Source organism: Castanea sativa, chromosome 3 (assembly GCF_040712315.1).
Source record: "Castanea sativa cultivar Marrone di Chiusa Pesio chromosome 3, ASM4071231v1".
Classification (NCBI taxonomy): domain Eukaryota; kingdom Viridiplantae; phylum Streptophyta; class Magnoliopsida; order Fagales; family Fagaceae; genus Castanea; species Castanea sativa.
In genome coordinates this window covers 8077811-8095560 of record NC_134015.1, presented here as the reverse complement: position 1 = coordinate 8095560, position 17750 = coordinate 8077811, and the positions used below count along the sequence as shown (strand labels likewise).

General features: G+C 31.3%; 2 protein-coding genes across 2 annotated transcripts; both read left to right on the top strand.

Annotated features, from left to right (window-relative positions):
• Positions 1–6160: 6160 nt before the first annotated feature.
• Positions 6161–6562, top strand: LOC142628445 (protein RALF-like 33). Its single transcript, XM_075802551.1, has one exon. It carries the CDS (start codon positions 6161–6163, stop codon positions 6560–6562), a length of 402 nt encoding a protein of 133 aa, XP_075658666.1.
• An 8194-nt stretch (positions 6563–14756) lies between these two features.
• Positions 14757–17616, top strand: LOC142630031 (REF/SRPP-like protein At3g05500). The gene is made up of 3 exons (XM_075804085.1): positions 14757–15147; positions 16144–16365; positions 16915–17616. The coding sequence occupies exons 1-3, from the start codon at positions 15109–15111 to the stop codon at positions 17455–17457; spliced, it is 804 nt and encodes a 267-aa protein (XP_075660200.1). The 5' UTR covers positions 14757–15108; the 3' UTR covers positions 17458–17616.
• The last annotated feature ends 134 nt before the right edge of the window (positions 17617–17750 follow it).

Genomic DNA, 17750 nt, shown 5'->3' with positions numbered 1-17750 from the left:
AGACCGGATGAGAATGCTCTATCTGTAAGGTTCAACCCCAACTTTTAGGCCCTAGAAATTTAAAAGGGATTCTAACACACACACACACACACAAGAGAGAGGAAAAGAAATTCTAACACAAAGGTATACCACAACTTCACTAAAAACACTAACAATTATGACAAAACATTTTCATCACTCTTTGGTCATTATGCTAGAGGTTCTCCAATCAAAACAACTATATATATTGGTTAATAATCACAAGTCTAAATAAAATTGTCAAGGTAGTGCATTGATTAATGTTGCCACATGATTAAATTTAATTGGAAAACTTATACAATAGTTAAGTAATTATACCTGATTTTTGTGATGATGATTAATTATTGTGATTCATATCAACAACAACAAAATCTTAATTATTTTTATGTCTTGTATTTTTTATGAAAATATAGTTAAATGAACCTAGTAAAATTTGTAATACCTCAATCATCACTTAAAGTAAGAGAAGTTTAAGTTAATCACTGAAGACAAGTTAGCAATGTTCTTTTTTTATGAAAATAGTTCTGCTATATATCATTTTCTCATTTTACTTAAAATTTCCATGTTCATGCACCAAATACAAGCAATGCTAAAGAAAAAACTATTTTCACAATTTATTAAATGGTAAGTTACAATTGAAGTAGCGCCACTTTTGTATAAAAATCCAATTAATGCCAATTTAGGCTCCATTTGGTAACAGTATTTAAACAACAAAAACTCTTCTTTAAACACCACAATACATATTTTCACAAAACTTAAATAATGTTACTAAAAATCTCTTACCAAACAAGCCCTTAATATATACAAATCACATCATACTAGTTAGGCAAGTGTGAAATTTCTCGTGACGTTAGCCTTTTACACCAAACACTTGCAAGTTGCTCCAACCAATAAAAAAAAAAATGCAAGTTGCAATCATCGATCGCGAGCCCAAAGAATGTTATGTGATGTTCATAGCTTGTTAATAATAGGCATAAATTAAATAACCTTAAACATCTCATAATAGGAATGGGTGGCCATATCTAGAACTGGAAGCCAAAATATCCTCGACCAAAAATAATTTCAACAAAATAAATTTAAAAGAAAAAAAAAATACCATTCTCAATTTAATTTTGTGATTTTAAGAATTTTATAAGATGGAAAAAATGATGGGAGAAGATTCACGAGAAAAGAGAAAAAAAAATTTTCCTCTATAATAATTTTTATATAAATAAAGTAAGTAAAGTAACCATTTTTATAAGAAAAAAGAATTGCTAAAAGAGAGTCACAGACAGCTGGATTGAAGGGAGGGTAGGTTTTGGGACGCGCAAACACCGCCCTAGCGATCTGTGATTGGTCCCACATGTTTTAACGGCGACGGTCGTCCACATTACATTGACACCGTTAAAGTAAATTTTATCTAGCCGTTGTCTTTTATTTTTTATTTTTTGAGAAGGATCTAGCCGTTGTCTTGTTCATTTGATTTGCTCTTCAAGCACTAACTTTATTTAGATAATAAATTCTCATGTACATGGAGAATATGTTTGAAGAACCCAAAAGACAATAAATATATATATATATATATATATATATATATATATATATATATATATATATATATATATATTCAATTTTTATTGTGAGTAACAGGAAAATTTAATCTATAAACATTTTTGTTAGAAAAACAAGTAAGTACCAATTAAAGCACTAGGCTTTATACAATTTTCAATGTTAATTAGAAGATAAAATATCACATGAATTATGCATGTTTGTACCAAAAATAAAATTTGATTACAAACTTGGTTGTGGGCTTGTAGCAGCCAAAAACTACAACTCTTACTAAAAAAAATTAATATAATTTAAAAATTTAACTGTTAAATTACATATTATTTATATTCTTAACACGCATATTAAAAATTTCATGCAAAGAAAATGCAAAACAATTATTTTTTAAAGAAGCAAAACTTTTAAGGAGGACACTTCTCTTTATAATTATGCATGTTCACTTGTAGAACAATGTTTTATTTTTATTTTTGGATAAATTCAATAATTATAATGGGGGTCGAAGATTTAAACTCTAAATGCTTTTGTTAAAAACATAAAAAGTATTAGTTGAGATAAAAGACTCTGTTATGGAATAATGCCTATTATTGAATTAGGACTTCGGAAGGAAAAAAAATCATCAAACATGTCACTCTTCTTACTTTTCAATGACTTATCTTAATCAACATTCTTTTGTGGCTTTTGGCTTATGAGTTGTCAAACTCAAAAAAAAAAAAAAAAAAATCATCCATATGATATCTGTGGTTGGATTTATTTGCATAGTTACTATAAAAACAATTATTTAAATTTTAGGAATAAGTAATAATTTATTATGGTACTATATTTTAAATATCCAATTTTGTTTCTCAAAAAAAAATCCAATTTTAATTTCTTTCTTCAGTCTATTTCTTTTAAAAATAATTATGTAAGTAAAAAATCTTATAACAATTTATTATTTGGTCCTTCTATAAAGAAATAATAGGAATCTCAAATTCTACCTCCCTGAGTTAAACTTGTTGTAAGCAAATAATAATAATAAATTATAAAAACCTACTAATTGAGAGAAATTAGATATATAAAATCATACTAAATTAGGTAATTGTCTCATGTTGCTTAATAGAGTGTAATATAATTTGTCTTACTCTCTCTTAAAAGTTATTATAGCTTTTAAATGAAGTTGTGATATACCTTTGTGTTATAACTCATTTTTCTCTCTCTTATGTGCATGTGTTTGTTTCTTAAAAAAAAAAAAATCATACTGCATTAATATTAATGCTGAATGCGTACTATTCAAAACCTTACCCCCTTTTGTTTTTCTTTTTCCCGTTAAAAACAGTGAGATAATACAAAAGTATAAATAAAGGTCATCAACAAATGGTAATGGCGCATTAATTAACGTTAACGGAATTATAGGAATATAGATTAACTAGGCCACGTAAGGAGAAAAGAGAACGTGTTTCGGTTAAGAGATTCTTGGACGGACTTGGGAGTTGAGAATAGGGCTAAACCCTAGATGCCGTCTCTTCCTTCTTCTCTTTTTTTTTTAATTTTAAAAAAAAATTATTTTCTCTCTCTGACTATCCTTTTCTCTTTTCATACCTAATGTTGAAGAAAGAGACAACCAGTCAACCATATATATGGGTCCGTTTGGATAGAACTTATTGCTGAAAACTGAAAACTGAAAACTGAAAACACTGTAGCAAAATAATTTTAAAATGTGTAAATAGTACCGCGGGACCCATTTTTAATGAAAAAGTGGCTGAAAAGTGAAATTTGTGGGTCCGTGAACAGTGCACGAATACACTGTTCACGGAAGACTGGTCAACATCTGCGGCTTGGAAAAAAAAAAAAAAAAAAAAAAGCTTGAAACGCAAAACGCAAAACGCAGCCTTGAATCCAAACACATTCTATATGTAAGCTTTGGTCCAATTATGAGAATGCATATGGTTTTCAATTTTACTACAATGTTGCCATTCACATTATGTGAAAGGTTTGAAAAATTCAATTCATAGAATTTTTTTTATGGTATTTACCTAACCTTATTAGAAAATCATTCACATTTCACCCACAAATTGTCTTTAGTTTAGGTCCAAAAGAAATTGGGTATTTTTATATTGTGTGGAAAATGTCAATGCATGAAATAATTTTAGTAGTGTGTATCTTTCATTTACATCTTCGAGTCACAAATACAGTAATAATATTTTTATATCTATGTCCATAGAAACTTCTCTTCCAACCGCTTCCATTTTCAACTCTTTCTTTTTTGAGTCTTTGAAGAAAACATCAAAAGAAAACCCTTTTTTTTGCGCTTTTACAAGTTAGGGGGTGAGTCTTCAACCTATAATTTTTTCATGGTAAAACAAAAATTTCCACTTAACAACAGGAATTTTGAGATAATATATATTAGTATGCCTATGCTAAACCTTATTTTATACTAGTATATGCCTTAATTAGCCTTCTCTTGGAGGCCCTCCTATTCTAACTCACTGGTTATTTGGTATTTGTAACTATTTTATTAATTAGATTGCTAATTTGTCACTCTCTTAAATAATTTTGTCGAAGACGAATATTAACCAGATGCAATGTTGGATCATCTTTCAACATCATTGCTGAAATTTGGTATCCTTTTGAAAATTACTTGTTCTACTACCACTATCCACTTTACCAACTATATAGCACAATTTTTCCACCCAAAGAAAACCACTAGTGCTTAAATTAATCATTCCCAATAATACTTACTAAAGTGAAAAGGTCAAATTCTAGAAGGTAAAGACCAAGAAGTAGTCATCACTCATCATACTATGTTAATATAATTCTTCCACTACTGCATATTTTAAATTCAATCATTTTCAACTTCAGCTACAGATTTAGCTAAATGGCTGCTTTCTCAAGATCACTTTTTTCACATTGAGAAGAGTAAAGGGGTATAAATTAATTGCTTGACATTTTCATACCATTTTGTAAGGTGATAAATTATTATTGAAGTAACATCATTTTTAGATAAACATATTATTGATATCACTTTTATTATATGTGTTTAACTAGCTTCTATTTTGGCCACTTGTAAATTAATTTAAGCAAATAATAAATTATCAAAATATAAGCTAGCCAAACGCACTCATATCATCCATTGTAAAAATGATATTTTAAATCATGCATAGAGGCATAGCAAATTAAACTTTATAGTTTGAAGAGTAACTGTTAGGGTCAGGTATTGTTAGTGTTGGTAAATCATGTCAAAATATTGTCCAATTGTACTTGTTCTTAAGTAAATATGTAATTCTTATGTGTCTAAGAGTTGTATATAAAGATCAAGATCAGAAAATTACTTCAAAAACTGCTTATGAAAACTGCAATTGTTGTTAGCTTGAATACAATTGACCAATTGAGTTTCACTTAAGCTCGCTTACATGCTTAACGCTTACATGCTTAACACTACTTGACCAATCAAACTTCAAGATTACGAAATTCTAAATTCAAGCTTGTGATCAACTTTGGCTTTAGTATTTGTGAATTGTGCCCTGCACATTCAACATATTCAAGGACCACTTACGTTAACTTTAAAAGAGATTAAGGAGAAAGTTTGATGCTTATAATATGCACCTAGGGTTATATGCCAAGTGAATCTCTCTGTCACCAAATACACTAAAGATTTTAAGTTTGGTGATCAGTTGAAAACTGCTACATCTTACACACAAACAAGTTGTTGCTATGGGAACCTTCAGGGTTTTTTTTCTTTTTCTTTTTTTTCTTTTTTGAGGATATGAGAACCTTCAAGTTGGAATTTGAAGTCACAAACTGGAGTGTTTGTGCTAAAAAAAATTCAATATGGAAGAGTTCAACTGGGTTGAAGTTTCATAGGATTATGATAGTAAGTTTTACTAGAGATAGCAAATTAAGATTAAGTAATTCTATTTGTAAATTTCAATTTAATAGTGGATTCTTCAATTGAAAGTAAGCATTTCTAGAGGGTTTTCTTTCGTAATTATATTGTTGTCTCATTTAGTTTTCTACTACTCATTATTACAATATTAGTTACGTGCATTGTTTAGTTGATCCTGAACCCAAGATCATAATTGATTAATTAATTGAATTGGATTAATTTGGTTGATATCAATTAACCAAGGTTTAAACAATCTAACAATAACAAATTAAACCCAAAGGTCTAAAAATGTAACAAAGCAAACCCTAAGCCTATATTAAATTGCTAATTATTATATAATGAAGTTCCACTTAAATAAAACTTATTTAATTCATTACTTTTTAAATTATAAGATTTAATAATTTATTAAGCTCTTAAAAACTTTAGGATTTCTTTTCTTTGTTTTAGGAACAATCAAATGGCATAACTGTAAATAACAGCTAAAACCAATCCCATTTGTTCACTCAATGCCAGTTATAAGTCCCTTTAACTTCACAAACTATCTGTAGTATCTCATTAGATGTCCTAAAGCTCAAGTTGAGAAGAAAACAACAAAAGAAATAGCCATAGAATAACACAGCCACAAGGAAGAGAGAGAGAGAGAAAGCAACCAGTCCAAGAAAAACCAAAGAACCCAACAAAAGAAAAAGAAGAAGCGAGAAGCTTATTCTTGTTCTTGTTCTTGCTCATCAAAAAACAATGGCTAGCTTTTTCTATTCTTCATCATCAACCATACTTGGGATCTGTGCAGTGGTCATGATGATCTTGATCCTCACCTCATCATCATCATCCACCGTCCATGCAAGTGGTGGGTCACACTTGGGTTGGATACCCACAGCCACAACAACAACAAGATCAGCTTGCAAGGGCACCATAGCTGAGTGCATGAATGCTGGTGGGTTAGGAGAGGAAGAGTTTGACCTGGACTCTGAGATCAGCCGGCGCATTCTAGCCACCAGCAGCTACATCAGCTACGGTGCGCTTCAGAGGAACACTGTGCCTTGCTCTAAGCGTGGGACCTCCTACTACAACTGCCAAGCTGGCTCTCAGTCCAACCCTTACAGCCGTGGCTGCAGCGCCATTACAAGGTGCAGGGGTTAATTTGTTTAATTTCTTCTTTTTTTGGTTTTTTATTTTTATTTTTATTTTTAAGATGGGGTTTGATTAATTGTTATACATGAAGAAAACGAAAGAGATTGGGATTGGTGGTGATGGATCATTATTGTTGTTGTTGTTATTGTTGTTATAATTATATATTTGGAATATGTCTCTGTACAAGTCTTTCTCATAAGATCTATCTAGACTTTTATTTTTATTTTTATTTTGTCCATGATTTTGTGTTATGGTTCATGGGTTTTGTTCCTTTCCTCTGCTTATTTGGTTATTTTGGATGAAAGATCTGTGCTTTAGGCTTTAGCTGTAATTGGTTTTGAAATGTTGGGCTTTGTGATTTTAGTATAATTTATACTTATTATGGTTTGTGGTTTTGTTTGTCATGCATTGGCTCTTAGGAATAATTTGGATTTTTTGTATATTTGTTTCTGGTTAATATTTGAGTTGGTTTGTTGGGATTGTTTATACTCACCGACATTACTATTTTCTATAAAAGGGTTCATGATATTTATTTACTATTTTTGTATATTGTACTTGGCAGAAAAAGAAAGGAAGTTACTGTTTATTCAGGAATTAGATGTGTATTGATGTGGCATAATTTAAACAATTTTTATTAACTTGTTTTCCCTTTCCTTTCACCAATTATTTGTTGAAAATATTGTCTTCTTGCTTCTTGGTTGTTACTCTTCATATGGCTTCTGTTATTTTTATTTTTATGATTATGATTTAGGTCTAAATTTTGAATTCTATTGGGACTTGTGTTTGGTGGGATTTTGATAGTTTGGGAGCCCTCTTTTTTTTTTTCTTTTTAAATTTGATTCCTAGCTTCCTTTTTACTTTTTCCTCAGTGAAGAAAAAGGTGCAACATAGAAAAGAGTAGGAAAGAAATGAAGAAAATAAAGTAACAGGAAAAGTACTAGTCACAGAAAAAAGTAGAGAATCCATGAGTTGTAATGACATGACATCAAAGATGTGTATTAAAGTTTACCAAAAAAAAAAAGATGTGTATTAAAGAATATAGAAGGGTATTTCAAAAGTACTTAGTACCAAACCAGATACTTGAGAATACTATTGGTCTCTATTTTGTAGTACAAAATTATGATTCATAATGGTACTGTGCCAGCAAATTTGAAATCATGTGAACACAATGAAATCTTTTGAATATGAGATCTTTGGCAAAGATACAGGGTAAAGGGTTAAAGGGGATAAAGAAGGGCTACATGTTGTTTGCCACTTAAAATTTAGAGGTTATTTAAACAATTAGCAATTAGCTCCCTTGAATATTTTGTTTATGCATTAATTTAATTCTTGAGAGCACTGTTTTTGTGAATAAATTTTTTAAGTGGCATATAATTTGTTGCATTTTTTTTTTTTTCATTCTTTTGCATCATGTGCTCGGTATTTCATGCTCTACACTAATGCTTTAGTTAATGTAGAACTTGATCTTGTATGTGCCCTTCATGTCTTTAATGGTAATTAAGAGCTCCTGTTGTCTTGATAATAAATCATTCATAATGATAGATCAAGCAAACGATTATATTATTCTACTAATGAGCATAATATTTCAAAGTTTAAGGCAATTGAGCTTAAGTACAAAGCTTAAGAGCAAAGCCAAGCGTGCTTGAGTGAAGGAAATTCACTTCATTATGAAAACAAAGCAATTGCAAAAATTCTGGAAGAATATGACAATTATTTGTGTTAAACTTTTTCACTATGAATGCCTATGATCATTTGGTTTGGTGGTGTTCCACCTCTATTTGTGAAGTTAGATCCAGAACTTCGCTTAATGGAGAAAGATATATTTTGACTATGAATTGCCAATTGTAAATAGATACAGCCTTCTAATTTTGATTGGTACAAAAGCAATGAAGGGTATCTAGTACTTTTTATGTGTTGTGATCCGTGAATCTCACACATTGTAGGTGAGACAAATACAACACAATTGAAACTAAAAAAGATCATATAGAACCATTTTAGAAACTCAAGGAAAGAAGCAAGAAAATAAAGCTATGAGTTGGACATCTTCAATTGTATTAATAAGGTGAAAAATAAAATGTGTCTCCATCACCCATTGTACACCAACCAAAGTCTATGGATGCTCAATCCACCTACCAAGAGCATAGCATTTATCATAGTCCAACTGGTTAAGGTAGAATCTTTTTTTGCTGTCCAATTGAAATTTGTGACACATTTAAGTCATCCACGTGAGGTGTATGATTGTATAATTCAAAAACAATTGCCTAGTTGCAGAGCCATGAGTTCCCTGTAGATCATTTTTCAGACTTCCCAATAATCTAATGGAATCAGAGTTCAAAATTTCTTGGTGCATTTTGGTTTTGATTTTACTGATGGGGTCCTTGACACCCTAACATTCACCAAATTATTATAATTTATAACCCATGGTGTGGTCCACTTTGACATACACAATTTTATGCAAGGGACATGGGACCCTCCATGATTAGCCTTTTTCATCTGTTGAGGTATCTCTTTCTTCTTTTGTAAAAGATTTGGAAGATATCCTTAAGGTAACATCTTGATTCACTTTTTTCAACCAGTAACAGTGACAGTGAGAAAGTGGGTTATTATTATATGTGTAAGATGGTGACTTTATGAATGGTAAGGAATAAAGGTCCATCAAATAATGTGAACCAAAAAGGACACATCGTATTTTAAAATGATTATTATTTGACCAGCATTGCGTTTACATGTGTAAGAGAGCCGTAATCTTTGAAGGATTTCAAACTGAGTTGTGGAAATTTTTGGTTTGCAACAGCTCTTGGAGGGCGAATGCGGACTGACTATAGTTCTAGCCTTCTAGGGTTGAGTCCTTAAATGTGGACCATTTCCAAATTTCAAATTAATAAAGATTATTTATCATCCATCAACCACCGTTACTTTCTAGGTCCATAGAGTTAAAAAGGAGAAAAAAGAAAGGGGCAAAGCTTCCATTCAATGTTAATTCATTTAACCAAATATAAGATAATATGATAACAAAATACAAGTTTGACATGTGTCATTTTCATATTAGGTCCAATGTATTAGAATATTGGATGACTAGATCAAAGGAGTAAAGATACCACAATTACTCTCTTTGAGGTCAGATTGCACTAGAGTCCACAATCGAAGAAGTAAAGATGCAACAATCACTCTCTTTGACGTCAGATTGCACTTGAACATTGGATGACCAAATCGAAGAAGTAAAGATTCCACAATTACTCTCTTTGAGATCAACCACCATTCCTTTCCAGGTCTATAGAGTCTATAGAGTTATAAAGAAAATGGCAAGGCTTTCATTCAATAATGTTAATTCATTAAACCAACTATGAGATAATATGAGAATAGAATAGAAGTTTGATGTGTCATTTTTGTATTAGGTCCAATGCACTAGAACATTGGATGGCCAAATCAAAGGAGTAAAGATCCCACAATTACTTTTTTTGAGGTCAGATTGCACTAAAGTCCACAATCAAAAAAATAAAGATTCTACAATCACTCTCTTTGAGGTCACATTGCACTAGAACATTGGATGGCTAAATCGAAGAAGTAAATATTCCACAATTACTCTCTTTAAGGTCAACCACCATTCCTTTCGAGGTCCATAGAGTCCATAGAGTTATATATAAAATGACAAGGCTTCCATTCAATGTTAATTCACTGAACCAAATATGAGATAAAATAAAAACATAATACAAGTTTGACATGTGTCATTTTCATATCAGACCCAATGCACTAAAAGTCTAGAATATTGGATGGCCAAACCCAAGAAGTAAAGATTTCACAACTAGTCTCTTTGAGGTCAACCACCATTCCTTTCCAGGTCCATAGAGTCCATAGAGTTATAAAGAAAAATGACAAGGCTTCCATTCAATGTTAATTCATTGAACCAAATATGAGATAATATGAAAACAGAATATGAGTTTGACATGTGTCATTTTCATATCAGACCCAATGCACTAAAAGTCTAGAATATTAGATGGCCAAACCCAAGAAGTAAAGATTTCACAACCAGTCTCTTTGAGGTCAGATTGCACTATTTTTGAGTTTCTCATGACAACCAGTAAATTTTTTGAGGTGCTGGGCCTTAATCCATAGCCATTTACAATGCAATTCTAGTGAAACAGTAATTCTTGTGCATGGTGCCCAAATTGCATGGGCCTCAATACATAGGCCCACCCAAACACAGGCAAGATCCCATTGACCTAATGGACTACTATCTGAAGGAGTTTGCTGTCCTCTTCTTCATTCCAAGAATACTATTCCTCTTATAGTTGGTGTGTTTAGCATCTGCATCTGCATTTGCTTGAAGTGATAATGATAGTTGTAACAACTTCTCTGATGAAAGTGGCCAACAAAATGGAATTGAATTGAAACAAATAGTTCAACATTAAAATTGGAATCATTTAAGAGTTCAAAAATAAGAAAGTACCAACAAAAAAAAAGTACATGTTCATCATGTCTGTACAGCCACCGATAAACAGAGACAACGAGACCAAGCATAAAAAAAAAAAAATCATCGCCCATTCATACAGCTCGTATTAACAACAGAATTTTAATTTTTCTTCTTTCTCTCATAATTTTTTTTTTCTTTTTTTTTTTCGCTATGATTAAATAAACTACACAATGAACAGATCTTCCCATTTTAACAAGTGTATGAGTTTATATTACCCACAATTTTAGGACTTCATTTTTTACCAAGGGAATTGATGGAGCAATACAATTGTATGGCTGACGTAGACGATAAACACATATCCAAAAAAATAAAAGGGTATATTGCACCCCTAAAATTAGGGTGTTTAGATTTTCCATAATGAAATTTCAGAATTTAGATTTTACCCCCTAATTGGAGTATTTGAATTTTATACCCTGACATTTTAGAATTTGGATTATACTCCTTAAAGTTTGGAAATGTTTAGATTGTACACTCTTAAATTCTAAAACTTTAGAGTGTAAAATTCAAACACTTCCAAACTTTAAAGAGTAAAATCCAAACACCTCTAAAATTTAAAATCAAAATCAAAATCAAACTTCAAGAAGTAAAATTCAAAATTTGAAATTTTAAGTTATAAAATTCGAACACTCCTGGACTTTAAGAGTGTAACTTGCAATTTACCCAAAATAAAATTAGAGCACATCGGTATGGTGTCAAGCTAAGTGTCTCTTATACTAAAATTAGGAGGCGTTCTTTCTATGGAAATAAATCTAGAGAGTTTTAAGCATTCAATGTGTTACAGTTGTTGTGACATGTAGCTTGGTTTATATTTAATCCTAGTGGCACGTCATTTAGATATAGTTATTTGATTTTTAACTACATGACAATTGTGGATGTGGTAACAATAGTAAATCATGGAAGCACATTTGCGCTATGTTTGGAAAATGGTGAAAGGGAGGAAAAAGATCAAAAGAAGAGAAATGAAAGGAAGTCGTGTCATTTCTTTGGTTTAGTTTCTAATAAGGGAGAAAAGAAAAATGTGGATACACAATTTGCTAGGCCCGTTTTTAGCTATCTGCCCAATTTGGGCGGAATTGAAGGTAAAAGAGAAATAATAAAATTTTAAAACTTACACCTTGACTTTTCATGTTAAGAAATTTACCTTTTTGTTCAAGATTTTAAGTTCATTACTCTCAAATTCATGTGAGAATAGAAGTAAAAAAGTATATATATTTTTTTCTTATTTTTTTGAGACAAAATTTAGTTACAAAATTGATTGTATTCAATATTTTTTTAATAGAAATAAATTTTGACAAATCTGCCATTGGACTACATCTCTTTATATCTTCAATGCTTGCAACATTTCTAGAAAATTAAATATCAATAGCTATGTCATCAATAAATTGTTTAAATTGCAAGTTTTTATAGTTTAAATTATGCATAAAATATAAGCTTCCTAATCATATAGTAAATAATATCTAATTGACACAAAATTTGACATATGTAATAAGAGCATAAAGAACATGCAATTCAACGGTTAGATTTTCAAAATATGTAATAGTATTTATTTTATTGAATAAGGTTGTAACTTTAAATTACAACAAATTCTATAGCTAAACTTTATCATTTCTTTTCTCTTTACAAATCACTAAGTAAAGCATAGTAATTCTTCTCTTCTTCTTTTTTGCTCTCTTTCTCTTCTTGTTTCCAAATATACATTAGAGAAGTGTTTTCCTTTCTTTTCTTTTCCCTTATTCATGTTTTTTTTTCCTTCCTTTTTTCTATTGGTTGCAACTAAACAAAGATTTAATGCTTCCCAATCCCATGTCTGTGTTGATTGGCCTTAAAGAGTTATTGAGCAAACTTGGTTTGCGTCTAATGCTTTAGTGCACTATTAGTTTGTAACCCCATGCGTATACATAGATACATTTAAAAATTTACAATAAGATGCATAATATAATTCCTATATATATAATTTAAATACTATTGATAGCCATTTTTATATTATGTTAACTTTTTACAAAGTTTTGTAAGAATATTATTAGGTATAAAATGTAAGTTGTCTATGTTTATTTATTTATTTTTCATTTTTTTATTAATTCTTAATTTTTGTTATTGTGAAGCATTTTTTTAACAATTCATTTATTCTAGATTCTTTGGTTTTTAAACTCAATAACTCACTAGAATGAATATTTATAATGTGGTCTCACATTTGATACTAAAATTAGGAAATAAGAGTATAAAATTCTCTCTAAAAATAAATAATTTAGAACACATAATGTAAAATTGTATTCTAATTTGAAATTTTAATTGGACTTTCTCTAAGTTTTACCTATTAATATACATATAGATTTTCTATCATCAAGCAAATTTATAAATTTGGTTATTAACAACTATCTTTTTCTTTCTTTATTTATTTTCCTTTCTATTGTTAGCTAAAATTAATTTTTTATGTAGTCCTTTTGTCCAATTTCCACCGTTAATTTCATCAAAACCACATTGTCTTTTGGAAAATAAATGGTGAGGTTGGACAGGAGTAGACGAAATAAATAAAATTAAAAAGTTAAGACTAAAATGAAAAAAAAATTATAGAATTAAATTGTAAACATATCTAAATCCAAAACAATAATATTATACTTTTTGGAAATTATTAGTTGGGTTATATAATTTATGAATCAAGTTAATTAGTACCATTAGGGCACATTTGATACATATAATTTAAACTCTTTAGTATTTTTAACTCTCAAGTTTTAAAATTCTCCACAATAAAACACACAATGAAAAAATTGTCTCACACATTTTATTACAAAAATCTTATAAATTTGTCTCACACATTTTATTACAAAAATCTTATAAATTAATGATTTGTGGTGTTGTGTTGCTTAATTTCTGCAACACATATTATCTATACTTTTTCTGAAACTCAAAGTCGTTGTATTGACATGACCATGTATTTCAAGGACTTTTTTTTTTTTTAATGAGTAGAAAGAACCTATTTGTATACAGTTCGCGTTCATTGTCATATTGTTAAAATGGCACAGATCGCCTTCATCATTTATATATGGGTGCCATCATGGTGCAAGTTATTTTAATTGCAAAATTGGTAATATCTTTGTCATTTTCAATTAATCCATACAAATTTTGTTGAGGCTAAATTACAAACTATACCCTAAAATTTGAGAGTGCTTGAATTTTACACTATGAAATTTCAAAATTTAGATTTTATTTATTGAAATTTGAGAATGTTTAGATTTTATATTCTAAATTTTTAAAATTTGGATTTTACTCTAAAGTTTAAGGGTGTTTAGATTCTACACTCTAAACTTTCAGAATTTAAATTTTATCTCCTTAACAGAAAATATGGAGGCTATTAATGCAAACATAATAGAATTTTAAGAGATAAAATTTAAATTCTAAAATTTTATAGTGTAAAATTTAAACACCTTCAAATTATAGGGTGCTCTTGAAACGTTAAATGTAAAATTTAAACTTCAAAGAGTAAAATTTAAATTTTAAAATATAAAACTTAGGGTAAGGCTTCTGTCCAGCGAAAATTTTCATTGAACATATCCAGATTCGAACATGTGTCTAAGAGTGGACACGTGTTCACTATCTAACATGTTCAGTAAAAACTTTCACTAGACAAAAGTCACACCCTAAAATTTAAACGCTCTCAAATTCTAGAACAATTCGCTTACCTTACCTCACTCTTTCCGATCCTCTTTAAAAACTAAAATTCTAGAACAATTCCGAGCGTGTGCAAAGTGCAATGTGCATGTCTGCATGTGCATTACTTAACCCCAAAGTAATTTTTGGGAGAAGCACAAAGAAAATACGAAGATAAGGGTCAACGCTTAACTTGTTCCCACCTTCGTTTAAGCCAACACAGACCGCGTTGCGTCACCGCCAACCATCTCAGCCGTCCGATTCGTTCGTTTCGCACCAAGATTCGTGCCTCTTCTCTCCGTATAAGTAACAACCTCGTATCTCTATCTCTTTAACAAACAAACAAACAAACAAACGCACACAGGCTTGTTCTTTTACAAAATCAGTTTGTTTGATAATTTCTTTGATTCAGTGTTTCTTTAATTCAATCACTGTGATCATGGCTGAAGGAGATTTGAAACCGCAGCAGGAAGAGATGGTACGGTCCTCTGATTCCAAATTTTTTATTTTATTTATTTATGGTTGAGAATTGTGAAATTGGGTTTTTGATTTTGATGTTGATTTTGAATTTTCATGTCTTTTTAGTTTAGGATTGAATTTGTAATCGATAAAATAATAGAAAAACAATAAAATTATTGATTATGCAAATTATCAAGTTTTAGATTATTGTGTATTGCATGAATACTGGTTTAGTTTGCAATTGATTCAAATTAAGAGTGATTAAGAATAGGGAGTGTTTGAAAATATTGTAACCTGTACGCAGAAGAATTGAGGTTTTAAAAATTTGTACTTTGAAAAAAAGTTGGAGTTTTTACATGAAGGATTTCTTTCACGATTGCATGCGTTGGTGAGTTAGCAGGTTGTGATTGGTGTTAATAACAGCCGTAACAGTAGTGGTCCATGTCAAAGTCAAACACAGCTTATGATGTTGGCAATTGTGAAAGTAAAACACAGTTTATTGAATATTGGCTTACTTTTATTTTATAATACCTTTGAGGTTTTAAAAATTGTACTTTGAAAAAAATCAAAGGTGCTGTTTTTACATGAAGGATTTTGTGCCCCAACTATTGTCAGGCCATATAAGTTTCACAATTTCTTTCACGATTGTTGAGTTAGTGAGTTATAGCGTGTTGTGATGGGTGTTAATAAAAGTGGTATCAATATTGGGTCTTTGTGAAAGTCAAACACAGCTTACCATGTCCGCAATTGTGAAAGTCAAACACAGTTTATTGAATTTTGGCTTACTTTTTATCATGTTTGGATGGATGGAGATGGAGGAAGGTGGCAAGAATATACTAAAATTTAGAGACTCGTTGAGGCGTTAAATTGCAACAATTTTTTAACATGGTGTGGGTTTTTGATGAAATTAGAAACACCAAGATTTATATAATTTGCCCCTTTTTGTTATTGAATAACAATGATGAATTACAAGGCTGACATGGGATTTTTTTGTTTTGTTTGTTTTGGGTGGAAGACTGAGGAGGAGCAAAGGCTGAAGTACCTGCAGTTCGTGCAGGTGGCTGCAATTCACACCATAATGTGCTTCACCAACCTTTATGTTTATGCCAAGGACAAGTCTGGTCCTCTGAAGACTGGGGTTGAGACCGTGGAGGGCACGGTGAAGGGTGTTGTTGGACCTGTTTATGACAAGTTCCATGATGTCCCTATTGAGGTCCTAAAGTATGTGGACCGCAAGGTGAGTCTTAGTCCTAAATCCATTCTCATTGAATCGGTTGTTATCTTATTATTGCATGGACTGCAATTAGGATTATCGTTGGTTACCGAATCATTTATCGTCTTACTATCATGTAGTGTGATTAGGATTGTAATGGGTACCGACAAATTTGCTTATTTGCTTATCATGTACTGTTCATATGAGCCCCAATGCTGAAATGGCCATGCTGATTGTTTGTAGTGAAAGACATGATGTTCACACTTATACATCCTCAATTTGAATTTAGAATGCTGTTATCTCAAATATATACTTCTATTTATTAAATAATTTGCAGAGAGTAATGGTGAGCGATATCGAAGTTCCTAGTTTGCCCCATAACAGTTAAATTGTAGGAGATGTATCTCATCTTTAATCTTCATGGATGTGATCCTATATGGTTTATACTGGTTCTGGAATAGCCTTTATCATAAATTATCGGCTGCCTCCTTAAGAATTCTTTTTTGGTTGATATTTAACAAAACCTTGATGAGTTTACCGTTTGTAATTTGTTGCTTGCTCACTTGATTGCAGGTTGATGAGTCTGTGATTCGGTTGGACCGCCGTGTACCCCCAACCATCAAGCAGGTTTCTTCCCAGGCCTTCTCAGCTGCTCAAAAAGCCCCAGTGGTTGCTCAAGCTGTTGCCTCCGAAGTTAAGCGTGCTGGGGTGGTAGACACCGCCTCTGGACTTGCCAAATCTGTGTACACCAAGTATGAGCCAACTGCCAAGGAACTATACTTCAAGTATGAACCAAAGGCTGAGCAATGCGCAAAGTCAGCTTGGCACAAACTCAATCAGCTCCCTCTTTTCCCCCAAGTGGCTCAAGTTGTTGTACCAGGAGCAGCTTATTGCACTGAGAAGTATAACCAAACAGTGCGTAGCACTGCAGAGAAGGGGTACAGGGTTTCCTCATACCTTCCCTTGGTCCCTACAGAAAAGATTGCTAAGGTTTTCAGAGCTGATGGAGCTGAATCAGAGCCAGAGATTGCTAATAATGTTTTCAGGGCTGATGGAGCTGAATCAGAGCTATTGATTTCCAGTGAAAAAGAGGCTTCTGCTGTGTCAGCTCGTTAAGGTTGTGCAGTGTGATGTTATTTTGATGTAAATTTTGATGATTTGGTAATACCTGTGGAGAAAATATTTGTTTTGCACCTTTTTTTTCTCTTTTTTTTTTTTTTTTTGAGTAATATTTGTTGGGCTTTCTGATAATAATACGAGTTTACATTACTGATGTATAGTTCTGTTCTCTCTTTCGCAATCTTCCTTCAATTTTCGATTACTTAGCCTAAGTTATCCCAATCTTTGAAAATTTTATCAGTATATCACGGTCTCAATGTGTCCTTCTTGTAACTCACCAAAAAAATAAA

Coding starts and splice junctions, on each gene's coding strand:
- LOC142628445 (XM_075802551.1), top strand. CDS start 6,161: ATGGCTAGCTTTTTCTATTCTTCATCATCAACCATACTTGGGATCTGT.
- LOC142630031 (XM_075804085.1), top strand. CDS start 15,109: ATGGCTGAAGGAGATTTGAAACCGCAGCAGGAAGAGATG. Junction 15,148..16,143: donor AACCGCAGCAGGAAGAGATG/GTACGGTCCTCT, acceptor TTTGGGTGGAAG/ACTGAGGAGGAGCAAAGGCT. Junction 16,366..16,914: donor TAAAGTATGTGGACCGCAAG/GTGAGTCTTAGT, acceptor ACTTGATTGCAG/GTTGATGAGTCTGTGATTCG.